General features: G+C 44.4%; 1 protein-coding gene across 1 annotated transcript; it reads left to right on the plus strand.

The window, feature by feature from the left end:
* Positions 1 to 388: 388 nt before the first annotated feature.
* On the plus strand, positions 389 to 9,551 carry ppp2r1bb (protein phosphatase 2, regulatory subunit A, beta b). The gene is made up of 15 exons (XM_029171124.3): positions 389 to 548; positions 1,119 to 1,209; positions 1,373 to 1,473; positions 1,795 to 2,027; positions 2,151 to 2,298; positions 2,388 to 2,543; positions 3,756 to 3,870; positions 3,981 to 4,051; positions 5,054 to 5,188; positions 5,738 to 5,911; positions 6,097 to 6,157; positions 7,445 to 7,599; positions 7,678 to 7,820; positions 7,930 to 8,021; positions 8,134 to 9,551. The coding sequence occupies exons 1-15, from the start codon at positions 471 to 473 to the stop codon at positions 8,148 to 8,150; spliced, it is 1,770 nt and encodes a 589-aa protein (XP_029026957.1). The 5' UTR covers positions 389 to 470; the 3' UTR covers positions 8,151 to 9,551.
* The last annotated feature ends 3,908 nt before the right edge of the window (positions 9,552 to 13,459 follow it).

Here is a 13,459-nt window from a genome sequence, read left to right on the forward strand (position 1 = left end):
GGTTTGGTGGCTTCACTAAATAAAATCCTCATTTGAACTACGCAGCTTTTATCATTTATTGGCAACCCATATAAATCGTGGACTAAGATTGATCGTTCATTACACGTATTTTTTGCATATGTGTTTTTTTTTAAATATGCATGTAGAATTTACTACAATTTTAAATATCTGCGCCTTCAATATGTCCAGATTTTGTTCAAGTCGTAAATAGCTTGTTATGTTTATTTTCATAACAAAATCGTGTGTCATGAAACAGTTTGTCTTATTTAACAATTGCTGACGTACGTTTATTTGCATTGCTTGTTTTAACGATCTAGCCTCTTAACGATCTTTGTTGTCGTAAGCGTTTTTCTCGTGGTCTCCTGAAGGCACCAGCAGCGGAGGTGGGAGGGCCCTGCAGCCGCTGTCTCTGGCAGAAACCCCGTAGTGCAGCACAGCAGCGCCATTCGGTAACTGCAACAGTATCCAAAATGGCTGGAGCTGATGGAGACGACTCTCTTTACCCTATCGCCGTTCTCATTGATGAACTGCGAAATGAGGATGTTCAGGTAACAACAACGGTTTCGCCTTGAATCGGCATATGTTTTTGTACAGAACAATAAAGCGAGTTGAATGTATTATTTAGGCGCGCGTTTGATTCCTAGCTAGCAAACTATCAAAAATGGTAGCTAGCGTTCCCGGCCAGGCCCAATCAGGAATTTTCTGCCGGGCGCACCCTGTCGCACCAGTACCTATTAAATGTAGCTAAGTCGTACAACCGTTTATCCGAAGTGTCGGTTAATATAGTTTGGATATTATAGTTCTAACTGAAATATAAAGGTGAAGTCAAGCGGTCACGTCTGCCTAGCGTTAGGCTAAACAGGTCATTAGCTAGCCCCTAGCGTTAAGCTAGCATCCGCAATATGCTAGCTAGCTAAATGACTGAACCACAACAGCTTAGCGTTCAAGGCCGCCGTGCTCGGTGTTGTTGGCGTCTGTTTCTGTTTAACAGTCTTAAGTCCACCTCGTTTGTAACGTTGCATCTCTAATAATTGCTGGCTTTCGTTAGTTTGCAAAGATGCATGTGGTTTAACGTTGTTTTAGGCTCTTCTGTTACTGACTGTTCTTTTAATGTGCAGTTACGGCTGAACAGCATCAAGAAACTCTCTACTATTGCTCTGGCCTTAGGAGTAGAGAGGACTCGCACTGAACTCTTACCTTTCCTCACAGGTAAATGAAAAAGTCAATAATTTTCTCTCTAGAATACAGATAAATCTACTATAAAATAACCCGTTTATATGTTGCGTTGAAATTAGCTCGACGTGTTATCTTGCAACCACGACGTTGCATTTCTGAACCCAAATGCACGTTCTCACCGCTCTGTCTCTCGTAGACACCATCTATGATGAAGATGAGGTCCTCTTGGCCTTGGCAGAACAGCTTGGCAATTTCACTGTGTTGGTGGGAGGGCCAGAGTACGTCCACTGTCTCCTGGTAAGTTTAGAAACAAGCGACCAGAGATGGCCTGCATTTATGCTTACTGTGTGAGCCTTTTTCCTCAATTCGGAGAAATGTAGAACTTCAAATCAGTTGAGAAGTAAAATGTTTTTGTATTTGTATTAACACGTTTCTGCTTATTATGGAACGTGTGTTTGTATTGCAAACCCACCACTTGTGAAAAGCATTTGCCTGTTGGGGTGGAAATGAATGATGTGACGTTTTATTGATCTTGATTAACCACTCTTACCAAATGAATTTCTTTAACAATGCATAAAATAATTCTGTTGGTGACCAATACCTTCTCTTGTTTCACAGCCTCCTCTGGAGAGTCTCGCTACAGTGGAAGAGACAGTAGTCAGAGACAAAGCTGTGGAGTCCCTGCGAAAGATCTCTCAGGAGCATTCTCCAGTTGACCTGGAGGTCCATTTTGAGCCTTTGGTCAAGCGGCTGGCCAGTGGTGACTGGTTCACTTCTCGCACATCTGCCTGTGGTCTTTTTAGTGTGTGTTATCCTCGTGTCTCCAGCACCGTCAAGGCTGAGATTCGGCAGTAAGTAACTTCTCCAAGAAAAGTAAACAGACCGTGTTCACACTAAGATGTAATTTGAGGATCCTTTTATTCTAACCTGATTTGTTTTTGCTACAAGCCTCAAGCGTTTGTTCTTATCTTTAGGCATTTTCGCACGTTGTGTTCAGATGACACTCCTATGGTTCGTCGTGCTGCAGCATCTAAGCTTGGGGAGTTTGCCAAAGTTCTTGAATTGGATTATGTAAAAACTGACATAATTTCCCTTTTCACTGCTCTGGCCTCTGACGAGCAGGTAAGTTCACTTTGTGTTATGCTGTGCCTTCCTAACTATCTGGTAAATCAAGGCATGGCCAAACTCATACTGTCACTTTCTTCTGTCAGGACTCTGTGCGGCTGCTCGCAGTGGAGGCATGTGTCAGCATTGCTACTCTACTGCCTCAGGAAGACTTAGAAACCTTGGTGATGCCAACCTTGCGCCAAGCTGCAGAGGACAAGTCTTGGAGGGTTCGTTACATGGTGGCTGACAAGTTTTCTGAGGTAAGCGACCCCCCCCCCCAACATCCACATTTTTATTTTTAATTTATTACCTTTTTTTTTTTTTTTTTAGAATGTGGATGTCGTACTTAGAAGTGGCGTAGGCAAACATTTAATCCCAGTCCCACAATGCTTAAACCAAACATAAGATGCAGCAAGTACAAATTTAGTTCTGTAACGTTCCTACATCAGTATTTGGATTGCCTTTATAAAAAATTTTGGTTTTGCCACTGTTACATTTAAACCACTACCACACATGCTCAAGTGAGTGTGAGAAAGTAAAGCTGACATTTTACTTAGTACAACAATGACTTTGTGTAGTAGCAACAATTTGTGTGAAGCTATGTTTTTGTAGGCTCACTCATGAATAGTCAAACATGCATTCATTGGTGAAATCATACCACTGTCTCCTGCATGCAAACACTATCAAGAGCCATGTTTTAACAGCCTCTGGGCTCTAACTGCACGCAGTCTTTTACATGCTGGGACTTCAACATTGCTGTTATGATTGTGATGATGTAATAAACTGATGTGTGTCTACTTGTTTGAGTTCCAAGAAAATTGCACTGATTGAACATTACTGCACTGCATATTTGTTAAAACGTATACAATAGACTTCTACCTGAACTGACTGCAAGGTATCGTATGAAATATGATAGCTGAGGCTAAGGCTCACATTTGTGCTTAGTTTAAGCCAGTAGCTCAGACCTGTGATCGATATTAGGCGACGTTCGATAAAATTGCAAGGAATTCCTGAAATGAACTGTAACCTATTTAACATTCAAGTAATACTGGGTCATACTGGGCATCTTTAGCATTTTGGTTCTTACCTGGACAATTCTGTACTGGGATGTGCTATTTGTTTTGTTTAGTAGCCTACACTGTCGTTCCTTAAACACATTAGACTTCAGTGTGTTTTGGCAACATGACTTTTAATAGACTTAAGCACTGTAATAGCAAACATTGCTGCTAGTGGTTAGGCCAGTCTGTGGTTTTGCATTGACATTTTCTCCAAACTTGTAGGGTACATCTTTAATGACCTATCATAACCTATTAGTGCTTTTCTACAAGAGTTGGCAATATATTAGATTAAGTTGTATAATTTTTCCCATAGTAACAAAATTTTATGATGTGGCAGGTCACCAGAGGTAATTGTTACCTGTTGAAATGTTGTGAATTATTTGAATATTACAATGATTATTTCTCTCCTTGCAGCTCCAAAAAGCAGTTGGGCCTGAGATAACCAAGAATGATCTGGTCCCAGCCTTTCAGAATCTGTTGAAGGACTGTGAGGCTGAAGTTCGAGCTGCTGCAGCAAATAAGGTCAAAGGTCAGTGTACTGTGCCCTAGGTAGTCTTCAGGGAAACATCTTCTACATGGGTAAAATTTGGATTAAAATTTTCATGGCATAACCTTGTTTGATGCTTGATATTTTTGTAGAGTTTTGCGAGAACCTTCCAGAGGACAATCGTGAACAAATCATCATGACTCACATTCTCCCCTGTGTCAAGGTAAAAAAGTTTTTTTTTTTTTTTGTTTGTTTTTTTATTTAACACACATTCATGTTTTACTGGTTCACTGAATTTTGCATTAACATCAGTGTTCAAAGAACAAAACCAATGCAATGCTTGAACTCACTCGTTGGCTTATTTTTGCTCTTGTCATGATGCTGGATGAAAGGTGCAATTGTGCAAACAAACGTGCGAGTAGATCATCGAACTAATCAGCAGGGCTGAGTCAATCAAAACAAAATCAAAACATGATGAACAGCAGTGTCAAAACTATTGTGTATTGGCTCTATGATATTGTAGATCATACAGATCCTAAAACTCGTATAAAGAAATGTAGCGGGATCATCTGCAGCAAACGTTTCGCCAAGCGGGGCGTGTCATCACGAATCATGTAGCGTCTTGTGTCTTGACCTCCACCGAACCCCTGAGACTGACTCACACTTGATCGAACTTAGGTTAAGAAACACTGGTCTAGACCGTAGGGAAAGATTGTGTGTGTTGGTTAGATCTAAACAGCAGGTGGCACCATTGTGCTCAGCAACAGTTGATGTTCTCAAATTTGTGTCATTGACAGTATATTTTACTGTTGGTAGAAGTGTATTTAGGCCTGCACTAAAATTACTAAAAATTAGGTGTATAGTAAAATATTACTCTTGTTACTAATCAATTTATATATTGTAGTATAATGTCTATTTGCTGTAGTTTAACATTTTACTACAGTTCTTGTATGTGGTGTTTCTGTTTGTGTATTAGATAAGGCAGATTCTGGCCCATATTTATATTTTGTTTTATGTCTACATGATATTTACAATTATAGTAGTTAACTGTAGTTCCTGTGTCCGCACTAGTATTAAATTCACCTCCCTGTATTTACTCAAGCCAATTACAGCTTGCCTCTGTAGTATTCTGTGAATATAAGTTGGAGTCATGTTTATTTGTATTAATTTTAGGTATTTGTTTGTGCTGACCTTTGTGTCTCATGTGTGTCCCTTCTCTGACCAGGAACTTGTGTCAGACACCAATCAGCATGTGAAGTCAGCCCTGGCCTCCGTCATTATGGGCCTTTCCACCATCCTGGGCAAGGACAACACAATAGAGCACTTGCTGCCTCTCTTCCTTGCTCAGCTCAAGGATGAGGTAAAGGAAATGCTGACTTGTCACTATTTGCCCTAGTTCTTTAATATTTAACAAATTGATTTCATATGTACAGTAGCAAATAACAAGTTAGTCATTTTTTTCATGATTTTAGTTATTTGAGGCTGTCAGTGCGGACTTGAGTTTGAACAGTATATGAATCTTTTGGAAGACTTGAGACTTTCGTGTCACTGCTTTGCTTGATCCTATTAAAAGCTGGCCCAATTTCCTCACATCACACACAAGATCAACAGTCTCAAAGTAGATTATAGTTCAAAATGCCTTCCTTTTTTTTAAATCTGTCGGCAGATCTTCAATAGGTGCTGTGCAAATAGCATTTTGTAGATTCAAAGTTTCTTCTGAATGCTATTGTATTTGGATAAATGGTTTTTACTTGCCCACTTAATTCAATTTGCTGTTTAGAGATCATTATAGCAAGGCACTGCTTTTTACTTTACGTGATCTGTCCTGATTAAATGTAGAGTGAATAAAATGTCACGTGTGTTACAACACACAAACCTAACGTTTAAAAAAATGTTTCCAATAAAACAGTGCCCTGAGGTGCGTCTCAACATCATCTCCAACCTGGACTGTGTGAACGAGGTGATCGGTATCCGTCAGCTCTCCCAGTCTCTGCTGCCGGCCATTGTGGAGCTGGCAGAGGATGCAAAGTGGAGAGTCCGCCTCGCCATCATAGAGTACATGCCTCTTTTGGCAGGACAACTGGTGAGTCATGGAGTCTGGCAAGACAGCAGAAACCCATATAAAATATGCTTTAAAAGCCCTTCTAATTAGTACCATGCATAGTACCAGAATTGTTAACAATGTGCACACAAACATAGTTTATCAGCCTTGCTTTGCATGTAAGCATCCAGGAAATGGCTCTAATTACGCTGTCTGTGTTTCCTCAGGGAGTGGAATTCTTTGATGAGAAACTCAACACCCTTTGTATGGCCTGGCTTATTGACCACGGTAAGATTTGGAGTTTTTCAAGTAGACATTCCAGACGTGAACAAGTTAAATTCACTAAGCACGTGTCCTATTTCATACACACACTGTCCACCGGCCCAATAATCTCAACACAGGATCTTCCTGTGTTTAGTGTTTGTTTTGTTTTTCCTGTGGCAAAAATGCCAACCAATAGTTTAGCATGGTTTGAAGCGATGCATTTATAAATGTTATAAATTTAACTTTTTCCTGAAGTCTTCTATTACACAACTCTGGTTCCACTAGCTCTGTTTCCTTTATATTTCTCTTGTTTTTAGTTTTTGTTTGCATCACTTGTTTAATCAAAGAGGCAGCTATAGACATGGTGAGATGTGACAGGCTTGAAGTGTCCACCACCTTGTACCTCTGACTAAAAGTCTAAATAGGAGACCTCTCTCTCTTCAATAGTGTGCGATATCTGGAATTAGTAACGCAGAATCAGAACTTATGATGCTCTTATTGGGATTAAATGATAATCAAATTATTAAATTGTACTCTCATTGGGAGGTATTAAGGTGATTAAAAATACTATTGATGTAATACTGGTTTAGCATAGCTGTTTATTTCCAGAGCCCAACCTGTAGTTTATGTTCTAGATGTGTTTATTTGCTTGGTTTAAACTCTAATCTCATTGTGCAAAAACATGTTCTTGAACAATCCTATATACAGAAGTTGGAGATGCTGTTCAAAAACACACCCTGCTCTATCTTTGTAACTTTTAACATCAACAGCTTTTATGAAATAGGTGTAATATTGAAAAAAACAATAATACAAAGTAGTTTTCACATCTTATTTTTATGGAGTTCTCTAATTGGAGACACATGCTCGCCACTGAGGACAAAGGGCCAGCTGGGTTACATCATTGGAATGCTGCTAGTGTGTTTGGCTGTGGCCAGGGTTAGGGCTGTGCCACCCTTACGTAAGCCCTTCAAAGAGACAGCCCGGGGAAATCAGCCTCTCTGATTATACACAGATCTGGTTCTATCGGGTCATCTACTCACATGACAAACGGATTAAAACGGACTAAATCACATTTCTGACTTGCTCATTCTGTTCTGAGAATTTTGTCTCATACTACACTGACCAGCCACATAGGACAAATGAAATCCTAGCCTTGATTGACAGGTGTCTGAACTCAGGTGCTATGTATGGCTGGGTAGCAATAGGAGTGCTTTGAAATACTGAAACCATAATGAGGCAGGAGCTGCCATACAGACACCAAAATAGGAGGGAAACGCAACATTCACATTATTTTCTATTTGTTTTTAATAGTGTACGCCATCCGTGAGGCAGCCACCTGTAATCTCATGAAGCTGGTGGAGAAGTTTGGGGCTGAATGGGCTCAGAACACCATTGTACCCAAAGTGCTGGGCATGGCCAACGACCCTAATTACCTCCACAGGATGACCACTCTCTTCTGCATCAATGTGAGTCGACAGTATATTGTTTAGTTCTTCATACTTATGCTGAATAGTCTTGACAGTGACGGCTGTGTCGTGTCCTAGGCTTTGTCAGAGGCATGCGGCCAGGAGATAACCACTAAGCAAATGCTACCAGTGGTCCTCAAGATGTCCAACGACCAAGTGGCCAACGTACGCTTCAACGTGGCGAAATCCCTTCAGAAGATCGGCCCGGTCCTTGATAGCAAGTATGTCGTCTTTGTTGTTTGAGCATTTAATGCTGTCTACCCTGGTGGAAAGAAAAGAAATGATCATAACCCTAGGATGACATTGAAAGCCTTTGTCTGTCTCCCACAGTGCCCTGCAGACAGAAGTGAAGCCAGTGCTGGAGAAGCTGGCCTCAGACACAGACATGGATGTCAAGTACTTTGCCCAGGAGGCAATCAGTGGTGAGTATTTCTCTGTTCTGTTGCACTCTACAAACTTGAAAAATAAATCGTTATAAGACCGGTCCAAGAAGTGAATGCTGTGGTTAAAATCTCTATTTTCTTCTGTACTCAGTTCTGGCCCTAGCATAACCAACCAACCATCAAGGCTAAACCCAACAACCACCCGAACCAACAACGCAAACACTTTTACAAGATAATTTATTGATGTTAAGGAACAACTGGTTAATGTATAAAGAAGGCTGTTATTGTTTTATCCGTTCTGTTTTTTTCTTTACTGTCTAGTAGTAGTAGTAGTCCATGTCCAGGCATTGCACAGGCTTCTTTAACCTTCCTCTTTGCTGTACATTGGTGCTTTAATAAAAGCAAAGTGTAATGAGTTTGCATTGCAAGTGGTGCATGCTGACAAATGTGCTACTGTACTAGCTAGGCATCGCTAACCAGGACCCCTCACATTCCTCCCTCTATCATCCTTGGACACTGTTGTACTTGAGCCAGAGTCATTGCAGCATACCACACGTCCGTGTTCGCTACCTAGCACCCAGGGCTGTGCTAACTCTGTGCGGCTGCACATTTGTTGTGGTGCTAGACACAACCTTTGAGCAGCAGATGGTGCAACAAGATGTTGATTCTGCTGAGCTTCGTCCCAAATCTGTCCTCGGAATGCTCACTTTTAACCGGGAACGCTTGTGTGGAGAAGTGATCAGAAGCAGGTCAATTAGGCTCCCTTTGTTTTTCTCAACCAGACTAACCTGTCATGTCTGTTCTGCTCAATACTCTGACAAAGAAATGGGTGTGGGGGTGTTTATTGCTACCTGTAACCTTTTGACCCTTCTCTACAGCAGCAGATAAATTGGTTAAACTGATGAATTAACTCCCAGTCTAATATGGACCAGCTCAGTCGTAAAGTGTTGCACATAATTAACCTCCTCCAAATCCTCAGTGGTTTTCGTTGATGGTGCAGAATGGGTAGCCTGTTGTATTCTGCAGTAATTTCTCGACATTGCTCTTAATTTTCCTGTTTTGCCTGTCCTCTGTATAGAGACCTTGTTCTTACCTGATAAGGATACTTTATTCCCCGGATGGTAAATTAAATCGACTGCACCTATCGTGGTCACGGGGGTTGACGAAACCCAGGCGTTCCCAGTCAGCTCCCCTTCAGTCTGTGCCAACTTCATCACGTTGAGATTTAAAGTGAACCACTGAAGTCAATGCTTCTAAATCTCAGCACCATGGAGAACAGGCGCAGGCTTTTAGAGAAAGTGGAGTGGCTGAAGCATGTATGTAAGGCCACATAAGGTTTTATGGGGTGGGGGCTTGGGTGGTTATGGGCAGGTGGAATAAATGTATGAACTGTTGATAAAGGAAACCTTAGTCTTTCCCTGAACCGCTCCCTCCTCCTCATTTTGTTCTTTTGCGTAAACATTGATTGTCTTGTATCACAAACTGTGCTTTTATTTTTATTTTGAAATATCTCTACAATTGGGATGCTGTACTACTGTATCTTGATCTGAATAAAGTAACACAAAGGAACTGGTGTCACCTTCTTCTTTAGCCACTCACTGCTCTGTTAAATTGGGGCCTTATTACTGTAATCAACAATTATCAAAATCAGAAAATTATCCCTTTTGAATTTTATTTTTTGCCAAGTGTCGAAATCCACTATTCATATTTCGATTGAAAGGTAAACATGCAGTGTGTCATATAATGGTTGACTAGAAAAATGCTTAAGATAATGCTTAATATTAATAAAAAAATTAAGGTTTTTCTCAAATCTTGAGTAAAACCACCGTTTACCAAATCCATATTTAAAGACAGCAGATCATCTTGAGCTGCAAATTTAGGCTTTTCAAAACTTTTTCTGGTTCATGGTTCTGTGCCAAAGTCCTATAATGGGCCGTCCATGGGCCTTGACATTAAAGCTGTGTGTCCTTTTTCCTTGAAAACTAGTCCTATTAAATGTGCAGTTTTTCCTGCAGTGTTCAGTATTTCCTCCAAACATTTGGCCCTTTTTATCAAACCTATTGTAAGAAGCTTGAGTTTGTTTTGCACCACATCTCGAATGTCTGATTCTACTCCGTTTTGCCGTTCAACCGCTCTTTGGGGGTTTAGTAGCGAGGAGGCGGCAGACGTCGCCTGGAACGGACCGGCGCAAACGTGGCGCTCATTTCCCGCGTTCCTGCGCTCGCGTTTGGTCAGCGGTGACCCGGCGCAGCAGCTGCTGCGGACATGAAAGGCTCGGGCCGCAGGGAGCCACGCAGCGGGGCGGGATCTGCAGCTGACACCTGGCCTCACCCCGACTACTGCTGCAACATGAGGGCCGGGCCGCCAAGAATTCGCCGAATTCAGAGAAAAACACGTTTCCATCTTGAGGCCATGTTGCACGGCTGTACGTTTTCATGTGCTGCGGGTTCCGCGCCATCAAATGAGCAACCAGCGGACAGGATTAGGGCAATGAATCACATGGCGCAGATCTTTATGAGAATCTCGACCTTCTTTTTTTTAATCCCTTCAAATCTCCCACCAGCCTCCTCGGAGCCGAGTTCCCGCCCAATCCTCGGCGCGCGACGGCAGAGCGCGCGCGTGCAGAGCGACGCGCAGCTTGGCGGAGCGGCCGCGTGTCGGCGGCACGTTCTGCCATTTTAGGAACGAGCCCGTCTCGACTTTGGACCGTCCCTCACGTACACGGCACCGCTCTGATTTCCTGGAGGCAGAAGTTGCCAGGCGTCGACGCAACAGCTGAAAATCTTCATTAAAGCGCGATTACTTGAGGACGAGGGGCTAAGCCGCCCTCTAAATCCACTTAGGTTCACGAGGCAGTAATGAAACAGCAGCAACCTATTTCTTTCTACTCGGATCCTGTTATTTGAGGGGATTTTCATCAGCCGGAGCCCTTGACAGCGCTGAGAGCCCTGACGTCAATGCAGCTGCCTCCCAGGACTGTGTCATTTATAATGAAAGGAGTCGAGCAGAGCCCCCCCACGCACAGCGCGCGCGCGCAAGCACGCGCACACGCGGCGGCGAGGTCAGACGCTCTCAGGCTGACGAATGACACGCATCAGTCAGGGAGCGGGGAAGCGCTGGCCCACTCGTTTTCCTCAAGTCACCTTGTCGCTTCAGAGCCCCCCCCCCTCCTCCCCCCTCCTCTGTAATCTCTCAGCGATGCACAGCTCCATAAACTGTCTGAACTTTCCTCCCTGTGTGATGTCAGAGCGGCTGCAGACGGGGCGTGTGTGACTTTATGGAACCTGCTGGAGCCGGTTCCTTTTGCAGCCGCCACTGGGTCACCCACACTGGGACTTCAGACCCTGTCCATCTGTCCATCTGTGTGCTCAGAGACGACGGGCCGGGGGTGAATAATGGAGGACGCGTGCGTAGAAGTGCAGCGTGACCTTTGATGATGAGCCGCTCTGGAGTGAGAGGGTCTTTGTTCCGCTCCCTGGCTGCACCGCTGCAGCTTTACCATCATTTCTGGAGGGTTGCACGGAGGTGCAGCTCGTTACAGAGGCAGATTGTTCTCCTCTGCATTCTGAGGCTTGGTCATTTATCTCTGTGCCTGTGTGTGTGTGTGTGTGCGCGCACACCTCTAATCCTGAACACTGCTGTGATCTCCTGCGCTAAAAGACGCAGTAGGATGTTGTCATCCACCCTCCTCCCGTTGTCTTGGCAACCATTGATGTCATCACAGCATACTTTGGTCTGATGAGTGAATAGGCGTCTGATATTGTGATATTTTAGCGCGAGGGGGGGAGAATACTGTTGTGTCCTTGTACCGGCTTTCCTTCTGTGACAGACGACCTCCTGGAGGTCTCCAATGGAGATAACAGTGAATGTGGACTATTAATAACAACTAAGTGGGATTTTACTGCATGATTGTGGTTCTGATATTTAGAATGAGGTCGACTCAGAGTAACCTTTAAGATTTATCAGGTGTCAATATTGATTCCGTGGTGCCAGAGCAAGAATATTCTGACATGTGATCATTTAAATAGAACTAATAGGAAACCTCTAAATGCACCGTCGGTGTGCTTTGCATCACGCTTCTTTTCGCCCCAGTCAGTCAAATGAACGCTGGGAACGGATGCAAACTGCGAAGATGCGTCACCTGAAATCTGATCGTCATCCAGAGGGCGACGCAGGTCAGATGGCGACCCGTTTCCCGCTAATCAGTTGGCGCACGCGCTCGGCTCCCGGGAAAAGAGGTGAGACCCGGGTTTCCATGAACAGATTGACCCCCCCCCACGGCCGATGGCGTAGCAGCAGGATTAGCTGTTCTCGGTCTGAGTGGGCCGATTGGATTGACATGTTCTCCGTGCACGAGCCTGTCGGCGCCGGAGCCGCGGCGCTCGGCGTCTTCACGTTCCGGAGCCACGGCGCGTTCGAGGGGCCGCGTTCGAGGGGCCGCGGCTGCGGTCGGAGCCGGGGGCCGAGGTCGGCCAATCAGAGCGCGGCTCCGGACAGGCCCCCTTCAGCCGCTCTCCGCTATCAGAGGAGGTGTTTGAGTTTCACCTATTGGAGCTCAGTAAATATTGATGGTGCCTGGCGAGTTTCTAAGTCCTGCAGCGGGTCGCAGTTTGCTGTAGAGCTGTAGGTTTACACATCTGGCAAAGTAATTTCACAAATCCAGAGGTTAACAGTGAACTCACAGTCTTCTTATGTAAAAACTTATCATATATTAGACGTGCAAAGTTGATTTGGAACCAGGGTGAGGATCTCCAGCTGTGTGTCCTTCTTCCATCTTCTCCATCCAGTTCTGACAGAACATCAGGACCACGGATCGGAGGCACCGGTCCGCGTACGAGCGGCCGTCGGCGCCGCGTAACGCAGGATCCCTGCTTAACGCTGGCTGGACGTCCTTGAAAGCCCCCTTCCGTGCAGCCGGGTGGCCGTATCCGATGCATGAGCCGTTGGAAGGCAGCCACGTAACCCGAACGGAAAAACTATTAAATGCCCACGCGGAGCATGAAAAGCCGTGGGCTCACAGGCCTCAGAGGGCGGCCTGCCAGTGACCTTTAGAGGAGTCAGGAGCCATTACAGCATCATATCCAGTAGATGCTCCTTTCTAAAGATAAGGACCGTGTCTTAACTCTGCTGCGTAACATCACTTTATGCAACGTGACCTCCCCTTTGGTAACACACGCCTCATCCCTCTGTCCCCATCAGACCAGATGACTTGTGTTCATCACCGGCTCAACACGCGCCGCTTACTCAGGCCGTGACTGCACAGCTACACGTCGGTCACTTCCTGTCGAAGGGTGGGACGTTTGACCTCGACGCCTGCGACTGAAACCGGCGTCCGTGCTTATGTATTCGCAGCTCATGACTAAGGACGACTGGATTGTGTGAGGAAGAAAGTGGGGCGTGTGCCGTTTGAATAAGCAGTCGCGTCGATGTGCTGTCACAAGTAAATGACTCATCAATACACAACAAGTGTACACTAG

The sequence above is a fragment of the Betta splendens genome, chromosome 13 (genome assembly GCF_900634795.4).
Source record: "Betta splendens chromosome 13, fBetSpl5.4, whole genome shotgun sequence".
In the NCBI taxonomy this organism is placed as follows: Eukaryota; Metazoa; Chordata; class Actinopteri; order Anabantiformes; family Osphronemidae; genus Betta; species Betta splendens.

Coding starts and splice junctions, on each gene's coding strand:
- ppp2r1bb (XM_029171124.3), top strand. CDS start 471: ATGGCTGGAGCTGATGGAGACGACTCTCTTTACCCTATCGCCGTTCTC. Junction 3,871..3,980: donor TGCAGCAAATAAGGTCAAAG/GTCAGTGTACTG, acceptor ATATTTTTGTAG/AGTTTTGCGAGAACCTTCCA. Junction 7,821..7,929: donor GGCCCGGTCCTTGATAGCAA/GTATGTCGTCTT, acceptor TGTCTCCCACAG/TGCCCTGCAGACAGAAGTGA.